We start from the raw sequence: 24945 nt of genomic DNA on the forward strand, positions 1-24945 counted from the left end.
CAAGCACAAAGGGACCACCTGGTCCACTTTGCAGATAAAAAGGAGCATCCTGAAAACCTCCACCCAATCAGGGAGGTGGGGGGAGTTCTCCACCAACCCCGGAAGAAGGGAGGAGTCAGATGAGTACTCCCCTGTGCGAAAGAGAGAGTCCAAGTGAAGTGACCCAGAGTGCCCACAATACAACAGGGGAGAAGAAACTAGACCCCATCATTCTGGAAGAGACTCCCACTCTCAAAGAATCAGGGAGCGCCTAGAGGATAGGGACGGGACCTCAAATAGCAGAAGCTCTGAGTCTGAAGGTGAATGGACTCAGGGGCAGTGGGAAAAGAAGGCTGCCAAACAAAAGAGAACTTTGGTAAAAGACCCCATTATACAAATAAAAGCCATTAGAAATTTCATGGCCCTTTACCATAAAAATGCCACGTACTCAGTCTGGAGCTGTATGACCAGATAATGACGTCATTTGGCATAAAAAAATGACCAGCATTCTATGGAGTTTGCTAAGTGGACATTCTCCCCGGAATACTCCAGCTTCTTTTGCTGGGCTGGAGGATCAGAATCATTCAAGGTGGTCTACCTACAAGTCGGCTATCTTGAAGCACTTCTCCATGCACCGGAACCCCCAGGAGGCTTGCAAGGCGGCCTACAACCTGCAGTGCGGAGAGGATCAGGGCCCAAGAGGCATCTGCACAGACCACTAGGCGGGTGCGCACAAACAGTAGGGAGTTTATTAACACCGATTTCCATGCTCTCCCTATGTATATAATGGCACAGCTGGTTACGGCCTTCCACGAAGTAAGGACCCTCGACTGGGTAATAGAGCAAGCTACCCGGATCTATAAGGTCCAAAAGCCTGCAGAAAATAAGAGTTCCCCCTAAACTCCCAAACCATCCAACACCCCCGCGGTTGCCAAGGTGGGGGAGGTGAAGATTACCCCCATTTTGGACCTAGAAATGGGGGGCCTAAAAATACACCTCCAGCTAACCAACCAAACCAGAGGCAGAGAAGACCCTTTGACCAGTCCCAAGCAGGTGGTAGCCAGGCAGGGTACCCCACAAATGTGTCACCTGACTCTACCACCTACATCAGCCCGAGGTAAAAGGGGAACAGACCCATCTTGGGGTACGTATGGACTCCCCCAGCTCAGTGGGGTCCAATCAGGTGAGTACGGCCCCAGGGAACTTCCCTCCAAACTTCCCTTCAAACTTCCCTCAGGAGGGCACTAATCTTCAACCCTCTATTTTAAGTGTCTTCCCCAGTACCCTGAAAATCCCAACATTCAGAACAACCCTTCTTTCTCTCCCCGCTTTCAGGAGTCTAGACCCCCAAATCCGGGAGAAGGGAGATCAAGGATGGAGGACTACCAGGGACACCCTCAATACCCAAGTTACTCTGGGAGAAGGGAAAGTTACCCTTCCAGAGAGCCTCAAAGATTTGACCCAAGACCCCCATATCAGCCAGAGAGGGGGTCACAAGTGGAGTGCCAGGTCCAGAGCTTGACCCACGACCTGAGTCACATGCTGAGGGCACAGCAGGGCCCTCAAATGAACATGTCTGCCCAGAACAGATCAAACCCAGGGTCTGGCACTGCGGAACAATGACGGGGAGAGAACCCCCAACAATCAACAGGTTCCAGAGGAGGCTCGGGAGGAAGGGGGATGCAAAGCTCTATAGGAAGCTTCCTTCTCACCTGTGAAAAGCCCCTAGAAACCTCTGAACCTGAACCCAAATCTCCTACCCCTGAAAAAATGAAACCTAGGGAACAGTGGGTAAGTAGGAGAAACCAAGTGATCAAGAAGACCCATTTTGTGGAGGAAGTCTGTGTCCTCCAGTTTGAAGGCGAAGAATCTCTGGAGGATTCTGGAAAGAAAGTCTTCTCTTTCAAGTATGGAGGATTCCTATCAAAGAAAATGGGTTGCAAAAGACCCTAACTTAGACTGGGTAAGAACCACAAATCCCTGAACCCCAGAAATGTCATCCCGAGAACTCCAAAATAAATGAGGGATCCTCCCCCCAAACCGGTTCAGGTGACTGTCCCCAAGAAAAGGGGGACGGATCAGAATCAAGGGAAAAGGGAGATTGCAAAATCCCCCAAATCTCCGGATGCCAAATTTTGTTCACAGATTCCCGAACTCCGACAAAGAAAATTGCCCACGGTCACACAGTGTCGGAGTTCAAAATAAAGAAATTAACCGCCCAGATGGCCCAAAATGCTCATTTCCTTTGCCTCCTGTAGGAGAAAGAAGGTAGGTTTTATGCCACCGTTCGGGTGCAAGGGTAGTGTGCAATTTCAGCGCTGGTGGATACAGGATCCCAAGCCACCCTCCTGTCCAAAAAGGCATTTGAGCAAATTAATTAAGGAAGGGGGAAGAGTCACTAAATTCTCCTCGCACCTCTTTCTTGACAACTCCAGAACTTCGACCGAAATGACATTTCCGTCAAGGGGACGGCGAATCTGTAGATCAAAATTGGGCGACACAAGGTGAAACACCTGGTTATAGTCATTACTCCAGAGGGAACACCCTGGCTCTTAGGGAATGACCTCCTTCAGAGGTTGTCTCCCCTAATAGACTGTGGCCCTCATTACGACCCTGGCGGAATACGAAAAACGATGGCGGAAATGTAATACCGCCATCGAATACCGCCCGTTGCGATTATGACCCGTCACCGTAAAGTACGATGCGATTAGCGACACCGTAATGAACGCCAACGCTAACTGCACCAAGTACGCGCACGCGCGCCTTACAAAACCGAAATATCCGCCATGGCGCAACGGTACGCGAATGCTGACCCCAGCGGACATTCACCTAACGCCATCAAGCATGGCGGAAAGTACCATTCCGCCATGGCGAGAACTACGGCATCGCGAACCAACCGTAATGGCCCTACTGAGTGCCTGTACTCCACTCCCTGGCCACATTGCACAACTCCTCGTAGGCGCAATGCAGTCACACCATGCAACCAGTGAAATGTACAAGTCACCCATGCATGCCAACGAACAAATGCATGCAGGTGCCCCAAGTGCCCTGTGAGTGGCCATCCACAATTGGCAACACACCATTGCCGTACTGATGCAGCACAGGCATCTGAAGGTGCAAGTACATCAAAATGAACTGAAAATTCCATGACACAAAACAACAACAGTCCCCCATCGCTTGCCACCAGTGTAAACCAACAGTCAAAGCAGTAACCTGAGGGAGACTGCACCAGCCCTGTACACATGGCAGTAGTCAAAACAACCATCAGCATAAGCACGTACCACACAACTGTACCCAGAAGCCGGAACCCAATGCAGAACACCTCACTATACATCGCGCCACAAATCGGAATATGCCACATTACTAGCAAAGAATAACGCTACACGGTTAATATCTGAATATAAATTTAATGCACATCAAAATCACCAAGGCCATACAACCATTTGAGCATAAACTCACAAATGATCAGCATTACTGTGGGCTGCATCCGCAATGAATGACCAGCTTCCCCATGTGTGACGCCCTGTACCTCCATGGCACACAGGGGCTACATCCACGTCCAAAAAGGCAACATGGAAGCGCCTAGGACCACAGGCCCGTCCCATGAAGTAGGCACTAGTCCAGCTGGAAGCTCGGTATGCTGCACCTAGCCACTAGTACTGCGTAAGGGCATGTGGGCCATTGCCGATCGTCCCATAAGATCGTAATGGTGCTCCACTGATTAACTCGAAGCTGCAGGTGTCGACTGTAGAAGCCATCTGCAGGAGTGGCGTACAGATGGCAGCGGCAGAAGGGGAGGAGATACCTGTCACCCAAATGAAAAAAAATATAGTATGGGCATCCGAACTTCATATGTATTACTCACTACATCCAACACACCAAACCTACAACCATATGCATGCTAGCCCACTCATAAGGATCAATTGCACTCAAAATGCACTTGCGAATCATTACGACACAAATCGAGGTGAATACACTATTCCAAACGAGTGTCTGTGTGCATGCGCCTGTCAGAACAGGATCCATCAGATGGGATCATCAACGTGCATAGACACAAGTGATTGAAGGCGCGCCGAGACAGGGAGGGTTCGACAAGGGCAGACAGACGATGGTCCCACTATGGCAGCCTTGCATCACATAGCGCAGGGGAAGGGGATACATTCCAAATAGCCATGTACATGGCCGACTCCCAATTAAAACATCTCCCCATGCATCCATTCATCATTCCCTCATCCCGTAATGAAAACGCCTGAATATTCACTCACATCACATTCGAAATTTCCATTGAGTCTGTGCGTAATGCAGCCTTCAAAATCCACTGTGCTCCTGCCCGGATTCCTTGTGTAGTGAAGTCACATGTATTAGGGAACGTCCTGCCTTATCGTCCACTACGCTATAGCGCATCCCATTCAAATCATATCATACATTGCATTCCCGTCATGGGCCCTGTCCCAAGGACATTCAACAATAGAACGTTACATTTCCAGTCAGACCTGTGGGCGTCTCCACGCCGCTACTTGAAAACTGAAGGCGCTGTCCTTCGAATTCCTAATTTGCAACATCACGTTGAAAAGGCATCTGTGAACGCTAGTATTCACAAATACATCTATGCAGTGCGTCTGTGTGTGAAAATGGTAACTGCCCTCAATCACTGATGGGACTCCCCGCCGTCGGTGAACCTCGGTACAGTGCTGCATGAGGGTCCACCGTTGATCGAGCACTACATTCCGCTGACCCTTCACAAGTCTGCTCGCGAATGCAAATATCGTATGTGCAACAATGGGACCATAGCAGAATCAACATATATACCAATATTCCACAGCCTTCGGGATTATGAACATGAATGCGAATGCAAGATGCCATGCGTCGATTTGCAGCGTCGTGTGCGGGACGTGCTCGCACGAAAGGCATTGCAGCTGACACAGGTGGAATGAATCACCACAGGTGAAGGCTATACAGCCTGAAGACACATAAATTGCACACCCAACCCCCTCCAGAATGCTACCGGCAGGACTAGCGATGTTGGGCCTGGGGGACCTGATTGCACTGCAAGTACTCCAACTTCAAGAAGAAGACGAACGCCAACGACTGCAACAACCGGCCGCACAGAGGAGATGCAGGAGGAGGAGGAGGAGGGCAAGGCATGGCCAGCGAGCCCCACCAGCACAGCCACTACCACCACGCAGGCAGCCCGCAATCCCACGCCTCCGAGCTAATCCGTTCAACCTCACAGCTGAGCAGATCCACACCCTCTACCGTTTGGACCGGGCCACCATAACCGCCATAGTCGACATGACACACGCTGACCTTGTCAGCATGATAGATAGCCCAACCGCCATCCCACCCCTACTGAAGGTGGTGTCTGTACTACACTTCCTGGCCACAGGCACCTACCAGCACACAGTCGGACAGTTGCATGGCATTTCACAGCCCCTATTCTCACGGACACTATTGCAAGTGCTTGATGCCCTCCTGAGGCACTCAGACGACTACATCACTTTACCACGCTCGGAGCAGGAGCTTACAAACACAAAAGTGGGATTCCATGCACTTGGCGGCATACCGGGTTGCATTGGTGCCATCGACTGCACCCATGTGGAATTGGTTGTCCCACATGCCATGGAGGCCCAGTACCGCAACCGGAAACAATATCATTCTATCAATGTACAAATGGTGTGTGACTCCAACAGGCTCTTTACACATTGTTCTGCCCGATTTCCAGGATCAACACATGATTCAATGGTCTTGCGGAACTCTAGAATACCACACTACATGGAGCGACACGCAGGGCGCCGATCCTGGCTACTCGGTGAGTCTCATTTAATGCATGAGTATGTGGGGTAGGTGATGCGTGAATGACCTGGCAGGAAGGGGGGGGTGGTGCGTACGTAGCAATGACATTCCACAAACATCCTTTCTTGTCGACATACAGGTGATTGCGGGTATCCACTGAAGAGATGGCTCCTCACACCAATCCGGAACCCACAGGACCAGCATGAGGAGGACTACAACCATGCCCACTCACGTACCCGTGTGGTCATAGAACAGGCATTCGGCCTACTGAAGGCTCGTTTCCGCTGCCTCAGCAGGTCTGGCGGGGCACTCCTGTACCGCCATGAGAAGGTGGCAAAGATGGTCATGGCATGTGTCATGCTACACAACATGTGCGTACGTAGGAATGTGGCCATGCCCCCCGACGCAGAACTGCTAGCACCTGAAGATGGTCATGATGAGGGTGAGGATGTGGCAGCACCTGAAGGGGTCCGCGAGGCACAGGAGGCCCGTGAATTACGTCAGAATCTCATAGATGCATGCTTCTAGCACTCACGCCTGGTGGCTGTTACATGGACACGGGACTTGTGGCACTGTGTGTGTCTGGAACATGCACAATGTGGACTGTACGCATAGATAGGCCTCGTGCACAATGATCAATGTCCACACATCTCATTGGATGATTGTGAAGAGTTGTATTGCATATGTGAAATGACATTACACACCCAATCGACCCGCCACCCAATGAAGCCCAACACACCCCCTACACCCTCCCACCTCCCCCCCGAACACCAGTGTCCGAAGACGCTCATCGTCAGTGGGCAGACGCTATTGCAAGCCCCCTCTCCGGGTATCAGGGGCACCCCTGCCTGTGGAGCGCCGGTTCCTCCCAGATCTACGTTGGGGGCTGCCCTGGACGGAACTTGCAACGGATGATGTCTCTGCCTGCTCACGTCCATGCATGTCCCTAAGGGTTTGTGAGAGCTCAGTGAGCACACGGCGCACAGCGGCAAGTTCACCACATACGTCTTTGGACGTCGCATGCAGTTCCCCCCTTAGGCTCTCGGTGCTTCTCTCCATTTGTGCCCTTAGTGTCTCTGTACTACGCTCCATTTCTGCCCCAAGTGTCTCAGTAGATGTTTCAATGGCTGCCTTAGAACCCCCACATTCATCTGCATGCTCCTTGAGGAGCGTGGCCATTTGCTGCTGTTGCACTATCATCTGCTCGAGGGACTGTTGCCTCTGCTGGGCCATGCCCATTTGCGGTGGTGTCACAGAGGGGCTGGACGCCTCATGTTGCCTTGCAACAGGCCTTGTGGGGGTTGGCCAGTCGTCGTCTTGTGGGTGCCCCTGCGTGGTGTCCTCATGGTGTATGGGATGAAACATACAGGGGGATTGGGACAGGTCATGGATGGATCCTACATCTACAGCACCGTTTTCTGTGTCGGAGCATGCTGGCATGAAAGCAGTGTCACCTATGGTGCTGCTGCCACCAGAAGCAGTGCCTTCTGTGGCATCCATTGGGGGGACCTGTGGTGCTGCTGTTGTGGACATGCTGGCTGCTGGGGTGCCTGTTGATGTCCCCTCCAGTGTGCTGCCACTCGATTTGTGCTGCTGCCGTGTCTTGATCCGTGCAGCTGAGGTGGAGGGTCTTTGGCCGTTGGTCTTGGCCCTCTTTGCAGGTGTGCTGGTGGGGGTGTCCTGAAGCTCGTCGTTGGAATCTGACCCTGTGGTGGAGTAAAGGAGGGTGAGCGTTATTCATGGGTCTGTGGTAATTGTAATGGCATTTGTATCACATGCATTGGGGTGGTACCTGGGGGTGATTTGGGTCAGGGCCTTGGAGGTGGTCTCATTTTTGTGTGCATTGGGGATGCAGTTGTTTTGCAGTCTGCAGTTAGGGTGTGCATGCTGCACATGTAGAGTGTGTTTTTTGTTTTTTTTAATATTTATTTATTTAATCTGACTTTTAAGGGGCGCTGTCATGGCAATGTATGTGGTCGTTCTCCTGGACATGTGTTTCTAGTGCACTATGGGGACACATGGTACTTCACATGGTTGGTAGTTGTGGATTTGGCATGGTTTTATTTGGGCCACCTACCTGATTCTTCTGATGTCGGCACTCCTTTCTCCATCCCTCCGACTCCCTCTATGCTCTCCATTCCAATGGTGGAGGCACAGATTTCTTCCCAGGGGGTCAACTTGATGGGTGATTCCGATCCTCCCCCGGTAGCTGTGGCAATGTTCCGGTTGGCAGAGAGTATGCTCCGGACGCGTATCCGTAGGTCGTCCCATCGCTTTCTGCATTGCTGTGGGTTGCGGGGTGCGGTCCCCACCGCACTTACCCGCTGTGCCACCAGCGCCCATATGGCCTTCTTGTTCGCAAGTGCCGTCCTGGTCATTTGCGTCGAGAAGACGACGGCAGCGTTCTCCTGCAGGGTCTCTGTGAGCACGGTGAGTTCCTCGTGGGAGAAGTGGACCTGCCGCTTGCGGTCGCACGCTTTTTTAGCAACTTTTCCCATATTTATTTTTTTAACTGGGGTGGCTAACGGGTTGGGATGTGTCTCAGGGTCGGATTTTTAATGGTTGTGTTGGGATTCTGCTCTTATAGGTGTACGGCGTGCTGTTTCCCGTTCCGGCCCCATGTTTTTACTTCCGTTTCCGTATATTTACGGTGACCGTATTTAGCGCTGTCCGCTCATTACGGTGACCGCTAAGATGGGTGGCGGAATTGCACCTAGGGCGACGTACGACGGCGGTAAGGGGCGTTTTGGGGTCATTTCCGCCATCGCGGACTTTGCACTTCCGCCATGGCGTAATGCTCGTGCCCGATGGGTCAGAATTAGCCGCACTTTCCTCCATCGTGCAGTGGCGGAAACGCTATTTACGCTATGGCGGTCATGTCAGTTGATTTCCGCAAGGGTCGTAATGAGGGCCTGTGTAAACAAGCTCCTCTGGACACAGACTAACCGGCCAATAAAATTCAAACAGAGCACCAACTATGTAAGTCTAAACAGCACATGCCACATGGTTGAGCAGTGGTCTGACATAATTGAGTTCCACTTTAGGACCAATCAAGTCCCCGACATAACTGTAATTGCTGCAGGAGAACAAACTGCTGATGGGAACCCTTCTCCATTCTTGAAAATCGACCTTCCTCCCAGTTTTAAGTGGCATTCCACACTGGAAGGAAATACCCTGAAATGTTATACTGATCCACAATTTGAAGAGAACCCAAATCCCATGATAAAAAGTGATGAAAAACCAGCTTCAAGCTTCACTGATATTCAGAAAAAGGGTGAACAGATGTTTCTCCCCATTCAGGTAAATGCACGGTGAGAGCCTGTTCCCGCCAGAGTATGCCTGAATAATGGAAAAATCTTCATCAGCAAAGTGTTATTCAGGAAACCCCCAAATGATCATATAATTCCTGCATTTAAACTGATTGATAAGTATGAAATGGGCCTGGAAATCTAAACATCTCCTGCCTAGCAGGTGCATGCGAAGGATTTCCATTGGTGATAAAAGCATAGAGCATAATTGTTGGGTCATGCGAGATGTCCCCTCTGCCTTCTGCTTAGGCAATGACATTCTCAATCGATTCGCAATTAATTTGGACCTCATTAATTACAAAGTCTGGTCCCGACTGGGGGGTAACCCTATGGGCTTTGACAATCTTTACACAGCATTTCAGTCAGCTCAATTGCTACCATAGGCAGTTGAAATTCAAACTAAGGAAGAGGTCACCATCCCAGGACTGGCCCGATAATTCATAATCCCCCTACAAATTAAGAGACGACAGAAACGCCAAAACCTGGACGCTTATGTAAATTTAAATCATCATCTCCAACAGCAGGGGTTGTATTTGGACTAGACAACCTTAGTTACCTTAGAATACAGCCCCATTAGAATACAACCCCATTCCAATATTGGTGGATAACAGCGACCCTAGGAGTATCACTCTGGGCGCAGACACCTTTCTTAGAATGGCGGTTGATGCCCAGCATTTCTCCACTGACTATGGGAATTAAATCATGGGACAGATCCCCAATGACTGCTATGACTGTGATGACGACCTACCTCCAGAAATGATTTTCACCCGGCAAGGGGGGAATTTCTGGGTGTACTTGTTCTGCCCTTACGGGAGGAAGAGGTGACCTGCGACATCAGGAAGGATGAGATGGTATTTCAAGTAAACAGTGATTGCCTCTCCTACCTGAAACCTCCTGTCCAGGCCAACACCATAACCAGAGATTTCTGCGTGCAGCTGGAGGATACTTCAGAGATTGCAAAACCTGCAGTCTTTCCAGGCTTCAGGCAGATGGTTGATGAATGGATCAAACTTGCTGATGGTTGTGAGAAGGAGGAGCAAAAGCAGAAGCTGAGGCAGGTGTTTCTGGATTTTCAAGAAATCTTTGCTGTGGACTCGTTCGACTGTGGTCGCACCAAGATACATTCTATATTCATAACAATGGACCCTGGGATGACTCCCATATTAGTGAAGCAATATCGGTTGCCCCTCGCGTCTATGGCGTCACTCATAGAAATTATAAGGAACCTAGAGTCCTGTGGGATAATTTGTCCAGTCCACAGTACCTTTAACAATCCAGTACTGGAGATACTAAAACCTAATGGCCAATGGAGACTATGCGCTGACCTTTGGGAGTTGAACAAACGGGTCCACATGTCCCGATGGCCTCTTCCCTATATTGACTAGGGACTGGCCTAGATCCAAGGGTCAAAGGTGTATACCGCCAATGACCTGACCAATGGATAATGGACAATACCTGTGTGTAGGGAAGACCTGTACAAGCTGGCGTTTACCTTTGGGGGCAGCAGTACACATGCACCATGAACTCCCTTTGGATATATAAACTCTGGCAATTCATTTAACATCTTTCTGCAAAAGGCCATGCCCGACTTGGGTGAAAGGGCAAACCTGGCCTACGTGGATGTGTTCTAATTAAAAGCTCAATCGTGGAGGAACATATAGCGGAAATCCGCTATGATCTGACCCAGTTGAAGGAAGCCGGAGCAAAACTGTCCTTCCAGAAGGCGCAGTGGTGTAGGACCCGTGTGAACTTCTTAGGGCATGAAATCACCCCTGAGGGTCTCTGTCCCCAGGCAAAAAAGATGGAAGCATTACTGAAATTGAAAGACCCCACAACTCTGCGTGAACTAAGAAGCCTTCTTGGACTGACTAATTACAGTAGAAAGTTCATAGAGGACTACGCAGAGGTCACAAGACCCCTGGTCCATTTATTAAAGCCTGGGGTCAAATGGGAGTGGGGTCCAGAGCAAGCCGAGGTAGTGAAACAACGGAAGTGAAGCCTCTCACAAGTGCCTTGTCTAGCTTACCCCATCAAAAACAAGGAGTTCTTCTTGGAGACAGGGTTCTCAAATAAATGCTTAACAGCAGTATTATACCCGAAGCATGAAAAGGTCAATAAAGTCATCCCCTATACGAGTAAGACTTTATCATCTGTGGAGGAAAAATTCAACGATTGTGAGAAGGCACTCCTGGCAATGGTGTGGGCATTGAAAAATTACTGCCCGGTCATCCAGGCGGAGCACATCCTCGTCGAGACTCCTCACCAGCCTTTGCAATACCTTTAAAGTGACAGAATACGGGTAGGGAATGTGAGTAATTCCAGAATTACTTCCTGGATGCTGTCCATGCAAGGCTTTCCTGTGGAGGTCAGATATGGCCAAAACAAGAAGAGTCCCCTCGCGCAATGTTTGGCTGACTTGCATGATTGTGCTTGCGAAAACTGCCTCGAGGATGAAAGTCTTAAAACACAAGACATCATGGAGGCGTACCTGAATTCCCTGCACAAAGTCTATGAAGACGACACGTGCCAGGGGATGCCCACAATTTATGTGGACGGATGCTACTACTGTGTTAACAACAGGGAAAAGGAACTGGTGGCCGGCATTGGGAATGCCTGGGTGAATGATGCCCCAGAGCCCTCCGCCGGGTACAAGATCGGTCACCGATGTAGTCAGGTGGCGGAGTTGATGGCGGTTCATCAGGCCATCCTAACTGCCGTGCAACACCGACTCCATGAACTGGTCATAATCACTGATTCAGATTATGTCCGGAACGGGTTTGTGGAACACCTGATAAATTGGAAAACCAGAGGCATGCTGTGTGCAAATAATAAACCACTCAAGCATGGCAAACGAATACAATTCATTGATGATCTGGTCACCTCTAATGAGATGACCATCTGCTGGAAGAAGATCAAGGATTTCATTCCAGAATAGAGGGACCAGACAAAACCGGAAATTACCTGGCTGGCCAGTTGGCCAAAACCAGAGCTATCTATGGGAAGCTCCTTGAGATCTAGTCCCAGATGGTGGAAATCCAGGTCGCTGCTGTCACCAGGTCCCAAACACTTGCCCAAAATGGACTCTCAACTGCCCACTGGAGTAAGGAGACCCCAGATGATGATCTGATCATGGCACAAAAAGGGGAACCGATTATTGGGACATTTTATCAACACATTGAAGACCCCATGAATTTTCCTCTGACCGAAACCGATTACATCGGGAAAGAGGATCTCCGGGTGTTGATGAAGTTTGCCAAAATGTTCCGAATCCAAAATGGTTTGTTGGTATGGAGATCCATCTCTAGGTGTGACCAGTGGGTTGTACCTAGCTCATTCCAAAGTCTGATGCTAAGTCATGCCCATGACGCGGCCACAGCCGGTCATCAGGGGTTTCATACTACTTTTGAAATCTTGCGAGAGGTTGCATACTGGCTACACATGGGTCAGGACCTTGACCAATATTTGGAGGGGTGTCTTGTGTGTGCACAATTACAGCCTAGTTCTCTCACACACCAAGCTCCCCTACAGAAAAGGGGGTGACATGCCTTGGTCAGATTTACAAGTAGATTTAATTGGGCCCGTGATTCGCTCCTCTAAGGGAAACAAGTACATGTTAACAATAACTTGCTTGTTTACCAAATGGGTGGAATGTCTCCCGGCCCCAAATTGCAAGGCAGAAACAGCAGCTGCTCTGATGATCAACCACATCTTCTCGCATTTCGGTCTCTCCCAAAGGATTTAGTCAGACTGAGGAAGTCACTTCACCAGCGAGGTGATGACAAAGATGTGGGAGATACTTGGGGTAACTCCATATTGCTTACTGCCAAGCCTCAAGTGGGGGAGTTGAGAGGTACAATAAAATGATTGTGAGCACTCTTAAGAGGTTTGTGGCGGACTCTGGGCCTAGTTGGGACATCCGACTACCGCTTGTCCTGCTGGCCATCAGGTCTACACCATCTTCTGCTACCAAAATGTCTCCATTCGAGCTAATGACTGGATGAAAAATGGTACTACCACAGCATCCGCTACACAGAACGCAAGAGCAGACTCTGATTAACGCATCCACGACACAGGAATATATTGAGAATCTGAGAAAACAACTTCAGCGTGCTTTTCGGTATCTGGAAAAATCGGCAGAGGGGATGAAAAGCCACTACGATTTAAAGACCACTAAAAAAGAATATCAAGTAGGATACATGGTCTACTGGTACAATTTTCAGAAGAACCAGACCAAAGAGCGGAAATTCCCCCCTCCTGGTGCTTCCCCTTTGAAATTGTAGACAAAATCTCACCTGTCACCTATAAAATCCACAAGGGAGAACAGACAGAAGGAAAATGGGAGCACATCATTCTGTTGAAAAGCTGTCCTCCCAAACACGCTTTGCGACTGATTGATGAGCCAAATGAAAGTCAAGCAGAGGAACCATCTGAAGAATGAAAAGAAAGGAGGAAAAATCAGACAGAAATATTATTAAGATACAAACATATATATATGTATATAACAGGGAGTAATTAACATGGTGTTATTGTACAAATGAAGAAAGAAATGAATAATAATATAAAAATTGTGTATGAAGCTGGAAGGTATTGTAATTGTAGATTATTGTTGTGTGAATTCTTTGTAAATCTTCCAGGATAAATGTCTGTAAAAAGTACTGAAACTTGTTTTTTTTAATCTTCTATTAGAGAACTAACATTCTTAAATTCCAGCCTGGAGAGGAGAACCCCAGGGACCTGGGAGGGAAGGAAGAAGGGGGTGCATTGACACACTCTCCAACCCAAAGATGGAAGGGGATACTGGAGTGCCCGCTCCCAAAAGAAGTAAGAAAAGGGGGTGCCATGCCATAACCCCCAATCCAGACACGGAAGGGTGCCCACTCCTTGATGAAGGAAAATCACACCGAAGGAAACCCCACTCTGCCCTACTTTTCCCCAACAAAGACTCATGGAAGAGCAGGGGGGGTAGTGGGGTGCATTTAAAGGCTCCAAACAGAAGCCCCTTTCACCTGAACTGCAGCATTTAAACACTGCCACCAAAGACGGCCTTGCTTTGCTTTCCCTGTCACGAGTGGCAGGTAATGCTTTACTTTTATTTCTCATGAGGGGCAAGAGTTTTAACACTACATCCAAAAAACGGCTTTTGCTTTTCCTTTTCACATGAACAGAAGCCCTTTAAAGAATGCAACCAAGAATGGTCTGGATTTTTCTCTTTGTTCATGTCAAATTAAAGAACCATGGGAAAAGGTGGCCTACCCATCATCATCTATGGACAAGCAGCAATATAGATTCACCCAAGAAGGAGAAATCAAAGAATCCTGTGACCTGCAAGACAGGATTTTAAACGTAAAAGCAAAAACGGCATGCACATGTCTGAAAATAAAAATGACTTTTAAAAAACCATTGGAAAAAGATAGCACTGTTCACACTGAAAATGTCCAGGAAATATGATGTGGGGGTGACCAAAGCAGATGTATATTCTGTTTCAACCCACAAAATTCCAGTCACCTTTGAAGAGACGGATACTGCAGGAAAAAACAGTTTGGGCTGAGGCAGGAACTTCATAATCACAAAGCCCCACTTCCCTGCTGGATATCTCAAATATCCTATAACAATCTTGCAATAAAACGTGATGCTGCTGAGGGCGTCATAATTCCCTGATCTGCAGATATGAAGGGAGGAACCCAGAGATTTAAAAAAAAAATGCAAACTGTGGCTGAAGCATGACCAGGAGGTGTGAGCCCTTCCTGCAACCACTTCAAAGAGCAAATTGCCAATTTCAAAGGGACTCATAAAAATCTCTTATCACCGGCTGAGGCCAGAGGAAGACAGATGGCTGTGTGGGATGAAGCTGCCCTCCCACCAGTGGACCAAGACACTCCCAATGGACATTGAAAGACTGATTTTATTTTTAGGCTTTTTGCGCAGCAATCAGAATGAGGATTAATTTAATTTCATGCCATTTTCCATGTAATTTCCAGGCGGTTTTAAATATATAAATTGCATTTACCTGGGACTTTGCAAACTGAAATGGCCAGTTAGACTAGTTTTCTGGCTGATCTGAACGGGTGACATATGTGACAGTTGGTGAAAAGATGGAAAATGAAATTAGGAACATGCTTGATCATTTGCAGATTCATAACTCTTGTACATTTTATGAAAAGGACAAAAATTTGCCAAATGGCCATGCTACATCATACGGAGATAGCGATCGGCTCACCTAATTCCTTATGACCAGCTTAAACCGAATATATGTTTGACATGAAAGGGGCTAGTATAATTATGAAGTTATGATGCATAACTAGTTTTTACCAAAAAGTGGTAATGAGAACAAAGAATGGTAATAAATGCAAACAGGCCGATGGTGCTCTCCTCCCCTGAACCAATACTGCCAGGGGGCGGAGAGAGGGATGGTAATTGTCCTATCCGAGTGGCAGGGATAATTACAGGGTATTCCCCCTAGATTGTAAAATTAGTGATGTAATTTCTGCTATATAAGGGGGGCTGTACTAGGACTCAGGACGGACACCAAAACCGGGGAGACAGGAGAAGGAGGCTGGAGAGAAGGCTGCTGAACCTTACCATCTTTGAGAGTGCAGGGACCGGACCCGTTGCCCTATCTGTCCAGAGTGTCCTGAGATACAGCTGGCTTTCGTGAATCCTAAACCAAGTCTTGCTTTGTAAGTAGCATATAACCCCCACCCTAAATTGCATAAACCCTTCATTTTTGTAGTAGTACATCCACTATTTCCCTATTGAAAACCCCAAATTGTCAGTGAAGTTCAGTTATCTCCCCATAGAAGAAACTCTTGTTTGCCTGTGTATGTTAGCATATCTTCTTTGAAAAACCTCTCAGTTGTCTGTGTAAATCCTTAGTATTTTTGTAGGTAAATCAATTAATTCCCCCATTGAAAGTCACAGTACAAGAATGTTGCAATTCTAAATCAACCATCTTGTTCCTGGTGTTTTTATTTAATTATTATAGTCATTAAAGTGTTGCCTCAAAAGAATTATTCTCCTTGTAACTAAAAACCGAATTTGTCAGTGTATTGTGTGCATTACTAAACAAATTCTGATTGTCATCTGTCAGTTTAAACCCCAACTGGGTTAATTAGTGTGAACAATCCCTTTGCCTAGAAGTCTACCTGTTATGTGCCTCTGTCTTTGTAACTGAAAACCGCTTTTTCTTATTGTAAGCTAAACCCCTTCCCTGAGCTGTCTGTCATTGTACACCTCAGAATAAACAAATGTCCATTTACTACTGTATTTTCCCTTAGCATTTGCATTTTCTCAAAACTGATTTTCCTACTTCATGTATATTTTGCCCTAGTGTGCTGACTAGTATTCTCTAAAACTTTGCCTATCTCCTAAGTGTAAGAAATACAAATGTTTTTCTATTCTGCCCCCTAGCAGTTGTGAATAATTATCAAAATCCCATTCTGCCATTTTGCTCCAAAAACGTGTTTCCCTCTCTTTGCTGGCTTCCCATCTTGTGGTGGTGGGCTTCACCCTAAATCTGAGATCCCCCTGTATTCCTACTCCTTGCCACAGCCTTCCATTCAAAGGAATCAAGTTTAATTGAGGTTTGGGGATGAGTGTTGCAGGGGGGAGTGCTAAACTGTGGTGCTATCACTTTGTGTGGAATTGTTATTTTCCTGTTTTGTCATTAAAACAAAAGCGAGTGAACAGTTGATTTCAACCTGATTGTATTTTCCTGTTTGTCATTATAACAAAAGTGAGTGTAACAGCCCATTTTCACTTGGTCACTCTAGATAGGATATTGCATTTGTGTTGCCACAATTTTGGTGGCTGCTGGATTTTGATTATTTTTCTTTTTCATTAAATAATACATTAATAAATATCTTATTGATACACACCGGCCTGGTTCCTAGTCCATTGTGACACAGGGTGTTTGTGGAGGTTGGGTGCGCCCTTGGGAAGTAAAATTCTGGACCGAAAGAGGAACTCCTGTGACCCGACTCTCCCAGAAAGGTAAGGTCCACCAGAGAAGACAACCGCTTGTAGATGGAAGTGATTCAAGAGTAAGACATTTCTTAGCAAAAGGTCTCCCAAAGGACTTGTTAACACATATCCTGCCTTCCAACAGGAGAATCCTTTATGGACACTTCCTGTGTAAATTGTCCCGGATTTCAAAGTGGTGATGTGGAGTTTCACTGCATCTCTCAGTAAAAATAAATCTAGTTTGCCTTTCTCCAACCATCCTTAAAGAGAGGAATGGGGGCAAGTGCATGACATCACTGCCTCATAGTAAAGCAAACATGTGATCGACCTGTGTTAAAGAGAACTATCCTGCCTAACCTTGCAGTAATTCTGTATTGTATCAATTTGATGGCCTCATACAAAAGTGACTAAGCCTAAAAGGTAAACCAAGACTGCCCTCTAAGTGCCTGTTTCTCATCCATCAACAGTGTCTGTAGAACTTAATGTTAATACTTTCCTTTGTTGGTGTGCATCTGTCTTCTTAGAAAGCACCCTGAAAATGTCCTCTGTGTCCAGCATCTTGCTGTGCATCCTTCATCTGGCCATGAGCACGATTAACTGCATCATATTCATCCATTCCTTTGAATATGCTGTTATCATAACATCTATCAATGAAACTCGAACACCTGGGTCACCTCCATCCATCTGTCAGCATGGATATTTTTGTTCCTTCAGCACCCTCAATTGTCTGGACCATGTTTACCATTATATTCATCAAACTTCATATGCCTGGTCACTGCATTTAATATGGTAAGCTGCGTAATTGAGCTATCATTTGATTAATAATCTATAATCTGTCATTCTGCACCCCTCCTCTGGTTCAGTGGCCTATGTTTTTCACCCTTTTTGCATCGAGTGTCTTAGCTGTCAAAGAACATAAATTGCTTCATCCAGCACCCTCCTATGGTACCTTTTTGTCCATCTGCCTCGTCCAGCCACTGTCCTCTTCCAGCTCATTGCTGTTTCCTTACCTCCTTAGTCTTTCTACCCACAAGCCAGTCTACCCGATCCCACATCCTCTGCACCACCTCCCTGAGCTTTCACTTCTGCACAACCTTTCTCATGATAAGTTAAGACCACAGTCTAGCAGTTATAAAATACAAGCACATGCTTGGTCTGCCTGGTGGTGTGACTAAAACTTGCATGACCAATGTATGTACATCTGGCATCAATCAAGGGAGATTCAGCAACACTACTGTATCCTTTGGGGTTACACTATGCTGAACACGATAGGGCAACATTGAAATTGGGATTGACCGATACATGCCAGTCAATGTGCATTCATGCTTTTAGGGGGATTGCCGACTATAAGAAGACTATTTTAATTTGTAAAACTGAATCTGTGCATTCAATATCTTGTCTAAAAGCACAAAATGGACCCCATAGGGAAATGTGAATTCCTGAAAAGGGTTGTCTTGCCGTTTTAGGCTCATCCCCCTTCGTAGTCCCATCATGAGGAATATCTGGGATTCGCGTAGTCACTATTACATTCTTGAAACGGGTTAGCTGTATCGTCTCGAGGCCGTTCGTGAGATGTATACTCTACAAAAGCACCGTCTGACGTGGCCGCCGCTGCCCAAGGTTTTCCTGTATTTGCTGAGCTTTGGCTATTGTGCGCTTAATCCTCCAGCGACACGAATAAAACCAGTTAGTGGTTCCAACGTCTTGTTTAATATTGTATGAATGTGCAGTTGGTGCGCAAGCCGAAGGACTGCAACATTGTGGTGTCGCATCACGTGGGACCCCGTGACGCGGGAGGGCACGCGGAGTAGGGATGGTCATGTGACCAAAGAGAATGTGGGAGGGACGAAAAATAAAGTCCGGCAGTTTATGCCTAAACGCACATCTGTGTGGTCGTCTTTATTGAATGGCGAAGAGCTCGCGTGCCTTCCGGCTTACGCCATAACAAGCATTATCCTTGATGTAGCCTTCCTGCTCCTTCTTTTTTTAAAAAAATGGCTCCTGCTCTCTGCTTCAAAATCTTCTGTCTTCTACTGCTTCCTTCCAATTATCTCTCGGATCGTCTTGTAGCACCATTTTTTAAAATACGATATTAAAACCTCTCAGGATTCATTTTACATTTTTTTTCTCCCCACTATGCAATGATGGGATTCAATCTGCTACGCAATCAATGCTTTCTGTCAGACACCCCGCATCCAAGGATGGTTAAAATGCAACAATGGATAATTGAAGCCATGGAAAGGAGGTCCATTGTGCGGTGAGGGTGTGTGTTGTGAATTTTTATTAGTGTGCTGTACGTGGTGGCTGACATCATTGCATCGGAAATATTTTTGCTGCCCAGGGGAATTGATGCTTTTGTTGGAATGCAAAAATACCCAGCTGTTTTATCCTGATCCTGATCGTTGTGACCCGAGGTTATTCTTTGTTAATCTTGGTGAGTCTGTGGAGTCATTTGAAAAGTGCGTGTTGGTATATACTTTGCTACTCTGGATTTCTGGAAGTTGTGGGATTTCTCTTCGAAGGTGTGCTGCCATTCCTAGGATTGGCTGCCATTTCCCATGATCACTGTTGGCCTCAACCTGCAGTGTGGCTACCTTGAGCTGCCGGGAAAAGTCATGCCATCACCCACAGACTCCAGCCTCTCGCTGACCGCAAGAACCTCCCGCAGCCTTTCCCATCTACGAGTGCAGCGGACCTGGTCGCAGATCTTGCTGGCACTGGGCTTTGTCCAGGTTACCCTGGGGGTCCTCATTGTTAGCTGTAGTCTTGTGGCTGCAACCATCACACCGTCACTGAAAATCAAGCACTCCTGCCCATCTTGGGCTGGCTTCTCGGTAAGTTTTGGCTCAATCTGGTGCCAAGTGGTGGCTGCATGTTTTGCCAATTTGTAGTTGAATTTGACAGGGTCGGCTCATTGTAGAGAGTGGTGCAAAGGTATCAGTCAATGATTGCTGCATACCATAGTAAGGGGTGGCTGAATGCAGTGACAATGGATGGCAAAATGTGATGGCTGAATAGAGCATTCCATTGTGGCAATATATGGTGGATTTGTGGTAGGCGATAGCCAAATCAAGAGGTAAGTGGTGGCTAAATCTGGCAGTAAGCAATGGGTAAAATGTACTAGTAGGTATTGTCTGTGATGGATGAATCTGGGTGTGCAAGTAATGGCGTATTGTGGCCGACCACAGGGGTAGAAATTTGCAATGCACTATAGTGAGTACTTGATGATGCCTGGTCAGATGTTCACATTGGATTCAGTGGATTAGGAGCTGGAAGTAGCTCCTGGGTGTCAGGATTTTCCTCTGACCAGCAGTTACTCATCATGACCCAGGAGCTTTTGAACTTCCGCCTCATGACTGGAGGGAGTGAAAGATGGCAGAACTTGCTGTGTTTCCCCAAAACTCTGGCATGTGCCTAAATTGCATATTCCTTGAACACCTCTTTCATTGCTCTTTTGTTATGTCTTGTGCTCTATTGACTATTTCTGTTGAATCCGGTCTCTTGACATGTTGCTTTACATGTCTTCACTTTTTACGTTATCTTTACATTGCTTTCCCTTTTATTTATTTCACATTTCATTTCTGTCAATTCTTCCTTCTTGCTGTTACCTCATTTAGTCATTACCTACCTTTGCTGCTACTTTATCACTCTGCCACTACATCTGTCACTGCATTCATCTGTTATTGTCTCTGTACTGCACTAACAGTTTTGCCTCTGCTGCCACCTCTTTTTGTGGGATGCTACCTTGCTCACTTTCTTTCTGCCACTCCTGCAGAATGAGGTTCTAATACACAGTATGCAACAAATCTAACTTCCAAATAAGATGCCGCTATAACTGTATCCCGTACATATGACCATGCATGCTTTACATGTCTGCTGGTGGTTTATTATTGCAACTTGCATGCACATTCCCAGATACGTAGCTAATGTCAGATAGGTGTATTTGTATACCACTAGTTTCCTTGGGTAGCCAAATGTAGCTTTGGTGTCAAGCTGACCAGGCTCTTCTAGGTCCTATCCAGGATTTATATAGCTCCCAGCAATTTCGGACCCTGATAGTCAATGAGATATCTCATTGGGATGAGCAGGCATCGTTTGTAGTCATAATCGCAGGGGTGGGCTTCAGGGGGAGAAAACATTTTGTTTGTGTGCCTCACATTCTCTTGTTAATGTCTTTTGTGTGGTAGGACAGTTTAGTGAGTTGTTGAGGCTGCAGTGAGGATCGGTGTGTGACTTGCACTTGTAAATTACGACGTGGCCAGCGCCACCTTGCCTCCTTCTGAAATGCATAATATGAGTTCCGTATAATTGAGTAATCTAGTTTGTAGTGAGCGTTGTGTAATTGCTTGTGTTGTCATTATTAACTGTATGGATTGCTGGGTTTTGCTAAATGGTTGAAATCCTATCATGGGGTCGCATGCTGCAGAATACTAACTCATGTACGCCATTAACTTGCCATTGTATTGCACCTGCATTCATAATTAAATTAATATGTGAACGATATATTCTGTATTTTGAATAGTTTTGTGGAAAGCAGTATCACCGTCTACTAATCACTAATCACTTTATATACCGTTATTACCACTTTCGGCGGTCCTCATTTTATCGACCATGGGAAGTAAAAAAAAGTCGTGTCTGTCGCACCAGAAAACTGTCATGATTATCTGACTGCCGGTGTTGTCGGTTACGTTCGGCATATGGGGTCTCGTCTGTGCAGCATCACACCCCCATGTGGCATCACACACCTATGTAGCATCGCCCCCCGCCGCTCCCACTCTGTCGCCACATGCCTCTCCTGGAGGGTGTCTCCGGCGCACTGTTCCTGTTAGTCACAGCTGTGCATTTCCTTGGCTCGGGAATAGCTCCATTAAGACGAGCACTTTGCAGTAATGGATCCGTAAGTGGGGACCACTTCACCATCAGCCCTCCCCACAATTACCCGTCTCCTTACTGAACACGGCCTCAGCTCAAAGAAGCTAAAGATGATGGTGCGCACCCAGGGAGCAAGGGAACACGCTGCATTATAAGTACTCGGGGCTGGGCAAGGGCGCGGCAAGCACTAAAAACAGCCTGTTCTAGGAAGGGTGAGTTGAGCAGCCCCCGGCGAGGCTTCTCTGCAGAAGGGGGCCTGGCCCAGGGCAGTCTTGTGTGGGGAGCAGAGATGTCTGTTTTTAGGCGCCAATTGGAGGGCAAGGATGATCGCAGGCCTGGCCTTTCCTGGCCGAAGGAAGCACACTTGGGACGTTATTTTGCATTGTGCTCTTTAGGAGGCGAGCATCCGTGTCCTGGTGGTTAGAGAATTGTACAGTAGGGCCCTCCATCTGAGCGCTGTTGTCGCCTGTTGGTGATAATTATGACTCGGCTTGTGGTGCAGAGGCTTTGATCTGGGGAGTGAATATATTTTCCAGTATCATTCAATGTATGCTTATAGATCTCAAAGGTCACCCGACTATTAGCAGTTTCACATTTTTTTAGGCCTTTGTGCCTTTTTAGTTTTGAATAAACCGAAACTATTGCATTGGAGTACAGCTAAGGGGAGATGGCATATGAGGATGGGCACAATGCTCGTAGGTGTTGTTTGGTTATTTACCCCTCCCCCCATTCATTCACTGCCTATTGCCATGTTAATTCCTATGGCTATTACCACCCACTTCCTGCCTATCCCTTGCCCAAAACACACCTTCCTGGGATCTCTGTGAGCTAGCTTCATCAAGCCATAAGAAAAAACTTTGTGCTCAAAGTTCCTGCCAGTGTTTCTTCAAAGCAGTCTCCATAGAGTTAATTGTTTAATGGGAGCTGTAAATGCGCTGCTGGTGCAATACAAATGCCTGAAACAGGTCTGCCTCAAGCTACTTGATTCATAAACCCTATGCATGTCCTTCACTGAAGTCTTGTTAAACACAAGCATTGGCAAAGCCAACAGTTCCTGCTTGCGTAGTTGTATTAAATAGGCATTTGGCATGCACTGCTATTATATGCCCAGGCACGTGCACCATTTTAGAGCATTTATCATTAATCGCCAGTTAGTACCATTATGGCAGTGCATGGGAACTACCTTTCCCTTGTCTACACAAAAGCCAAAACTGTTGGCATTGCCAATGCTGGTTTTACTTTTGTGACATGCACAGAGACTTGTTGCTGTTCTTTGATGTTTCTAGCAAGTCTTCTGGGATGAGGCAGACAATCCAAAATGGCTTTATTTTTCTCAATGAATAACAGTAGTTAACTTAAATACAAAGCATGCACTTGTCACATCTCTTCTAGATACCTCAAATCGAGGCTCTCATCTGATCCATCTGATGAAGCAAATTCATTTGGATGGAGAAAAATAGGTAAAGGTGCAAGCCAGTAACCCCCAAAGAAACACCCTGAGTCCTGATTTTAGAGCAATGTCCTGCCTCGCAATCTTCAGACATGACCTGAAAAAGGCATGGCTCAAGGAGGCTTTGCCATGTTGATCTACCAGAACTAGCCAAACCCCGCCCACCTGCATCCCAGACAGTCCTTACAAAACCACATTATTTCTTGGGAGAAGGGACCTTCTTATTGAAAAATTCTCCTTTTATGCTCTTTTACCCTCGGACTGCTTTACTTACCACCGCCCTCAAAAACCACAGTGCCAACTGTAGCTCTGTCATCTGGCAGACTCTATGAAGTGACCTGAAAATGTCGTTTCGACCTCATATAAAACACTGAAATAAGTACCCCAAATGCTTGAGTATGTTTGTCAAGTTAGGAGAAAATGTCTCCTAGTACTTACCTCTCCCTGGTCAAACTGCCGGAAATTCTCAACTCTGGGCTATGGTCAGTCACCTGCTCTATCTTGTTCTTTTGCCAGTGATTTGGGTTTTTAGCCGCAGTCAGGTATTGTGCAAGTTTTAAGTTTTGCAGCAAGCAATCTATAACATTGCAAGGCATAAATTAGTTTTCCAAAATTGATTAGCATAGTTTGCTAATAAAAATATTCTTGATTAGCAAACAAACTATTTCGATTATCAATGTTGTACTAATATTTTTAATGCCACCAGAAGTTACTTGTATCATACAAGTAAAAACGAACAACAGTGCAGCAGTTTCGTGTACCACTGAAGCAAGACATTAGTGAGATAAGTCAGACCTTGCAAGATCCTAATAATTCTGCTAAGCCTGCAGGTCGAGTAACTTAGGTTACCCACTCGACCGAAGAGAAATGCATTAGACCCATGGCAACGGATGACAACAAATTTAAAAGTTCTTTCTGTAAAATGGTGCATCGCACCCCAATTCCACTTTAGTTTGGCACACTGCTGCCACCCAGAGGCCAGCCCTGCACAGTGAAACTTTTATTTGACATTTACTGCAAACAAAGTAAAATTTAAATACAAATTTCAAACATCACCTGCAAATGGTACTGGCCCTTCTTAAAATCTACTTGACTATGTGAGTGGGCACAAATAATTTGCAAGCCCTGGATGGGTGTCTGTAAAATGTTAGCTGCACAAATGAACACATATAGATATGATAAAAAGGCTCTGAAAACAGTTGGGCCAGCTCTCTAGTGCAGGTGCTAAAATATAATGTAATCATAATCCTAGAGCAAAGCGAGCTGTGGAGGCTAACTACAGTGATGGTAGTGCAGTTTATCTATAGATGCACAGACTGGCTGGAACTATTGATCACTGCTATGCGTAAAAATCTAGTTAGCGTTATGAAAGACGAAAGAAAGTAAGAGACTAGGCACAGTCGATAGTGTAGCAGGCAGAGAACTCGAAAAACTAGGTGGAATATTGTAGTTGGCGACCATCTCACTTTTAGGGTAGCTACTATAAAGCAACAGGGTGATAAGAGAGTGTCAAGGAGCACAGGATCAGCTTGTGAGTTGAGCACCAGCAGCAAGTTGCATGCGCCCAACAGGTTACAGACCTAG

At 46.7% G+C, this 24945-nt stretch overlaps 1 protein-coding gene across 5 annotated transcripts in view; it reads left to right on the top strand.

The window, feature by feature from the left end:
- The window catches only part of ENTREP3 (endosomal transmembrane epsin interactor 3), a 528225-nt gene that overhangs the window by 118181 nt on the left and 385099 nt on the right, over positions 1–24945 (top strand). For 2 of the 5 annotated variants that reach the window (XM_069650108.1, XM_069650111.1), the window contains exon 1: positions 18892–19873. The exons of the other annotated variants lie outside the window; for them this stretch is intronic. In XM_069650108.1, the coding sequence (XP_069506209.1) occupies positions 19598–19873 (276 nt within the window). In that variant the 5' untranslated portion in view covers positions 18892–19597. Of the gene's footprint in view, positions 1–18891; positions 19874–24945 lie in introns of those variants that run through there. 5 annotated transcript variants of the gene reach the window in all.

The sequence above is a fragment of the Ambystoma mexicanum genome, chromosome 1p (assembly GCF_040938575.1).
Source record: "Ambystoma mexicanum isolate Mex_15411 chromosome 1p, UKY_AmexF1_1, whole genome shotgun sequence".
In the NCBI taxonomy this organism is placed as follows: Eukaryota; Metazoa; Chordata; class Amphibia; order Caudata; family Ambystomatidae; genus Ambystoma; species Ambystoma mexicanum.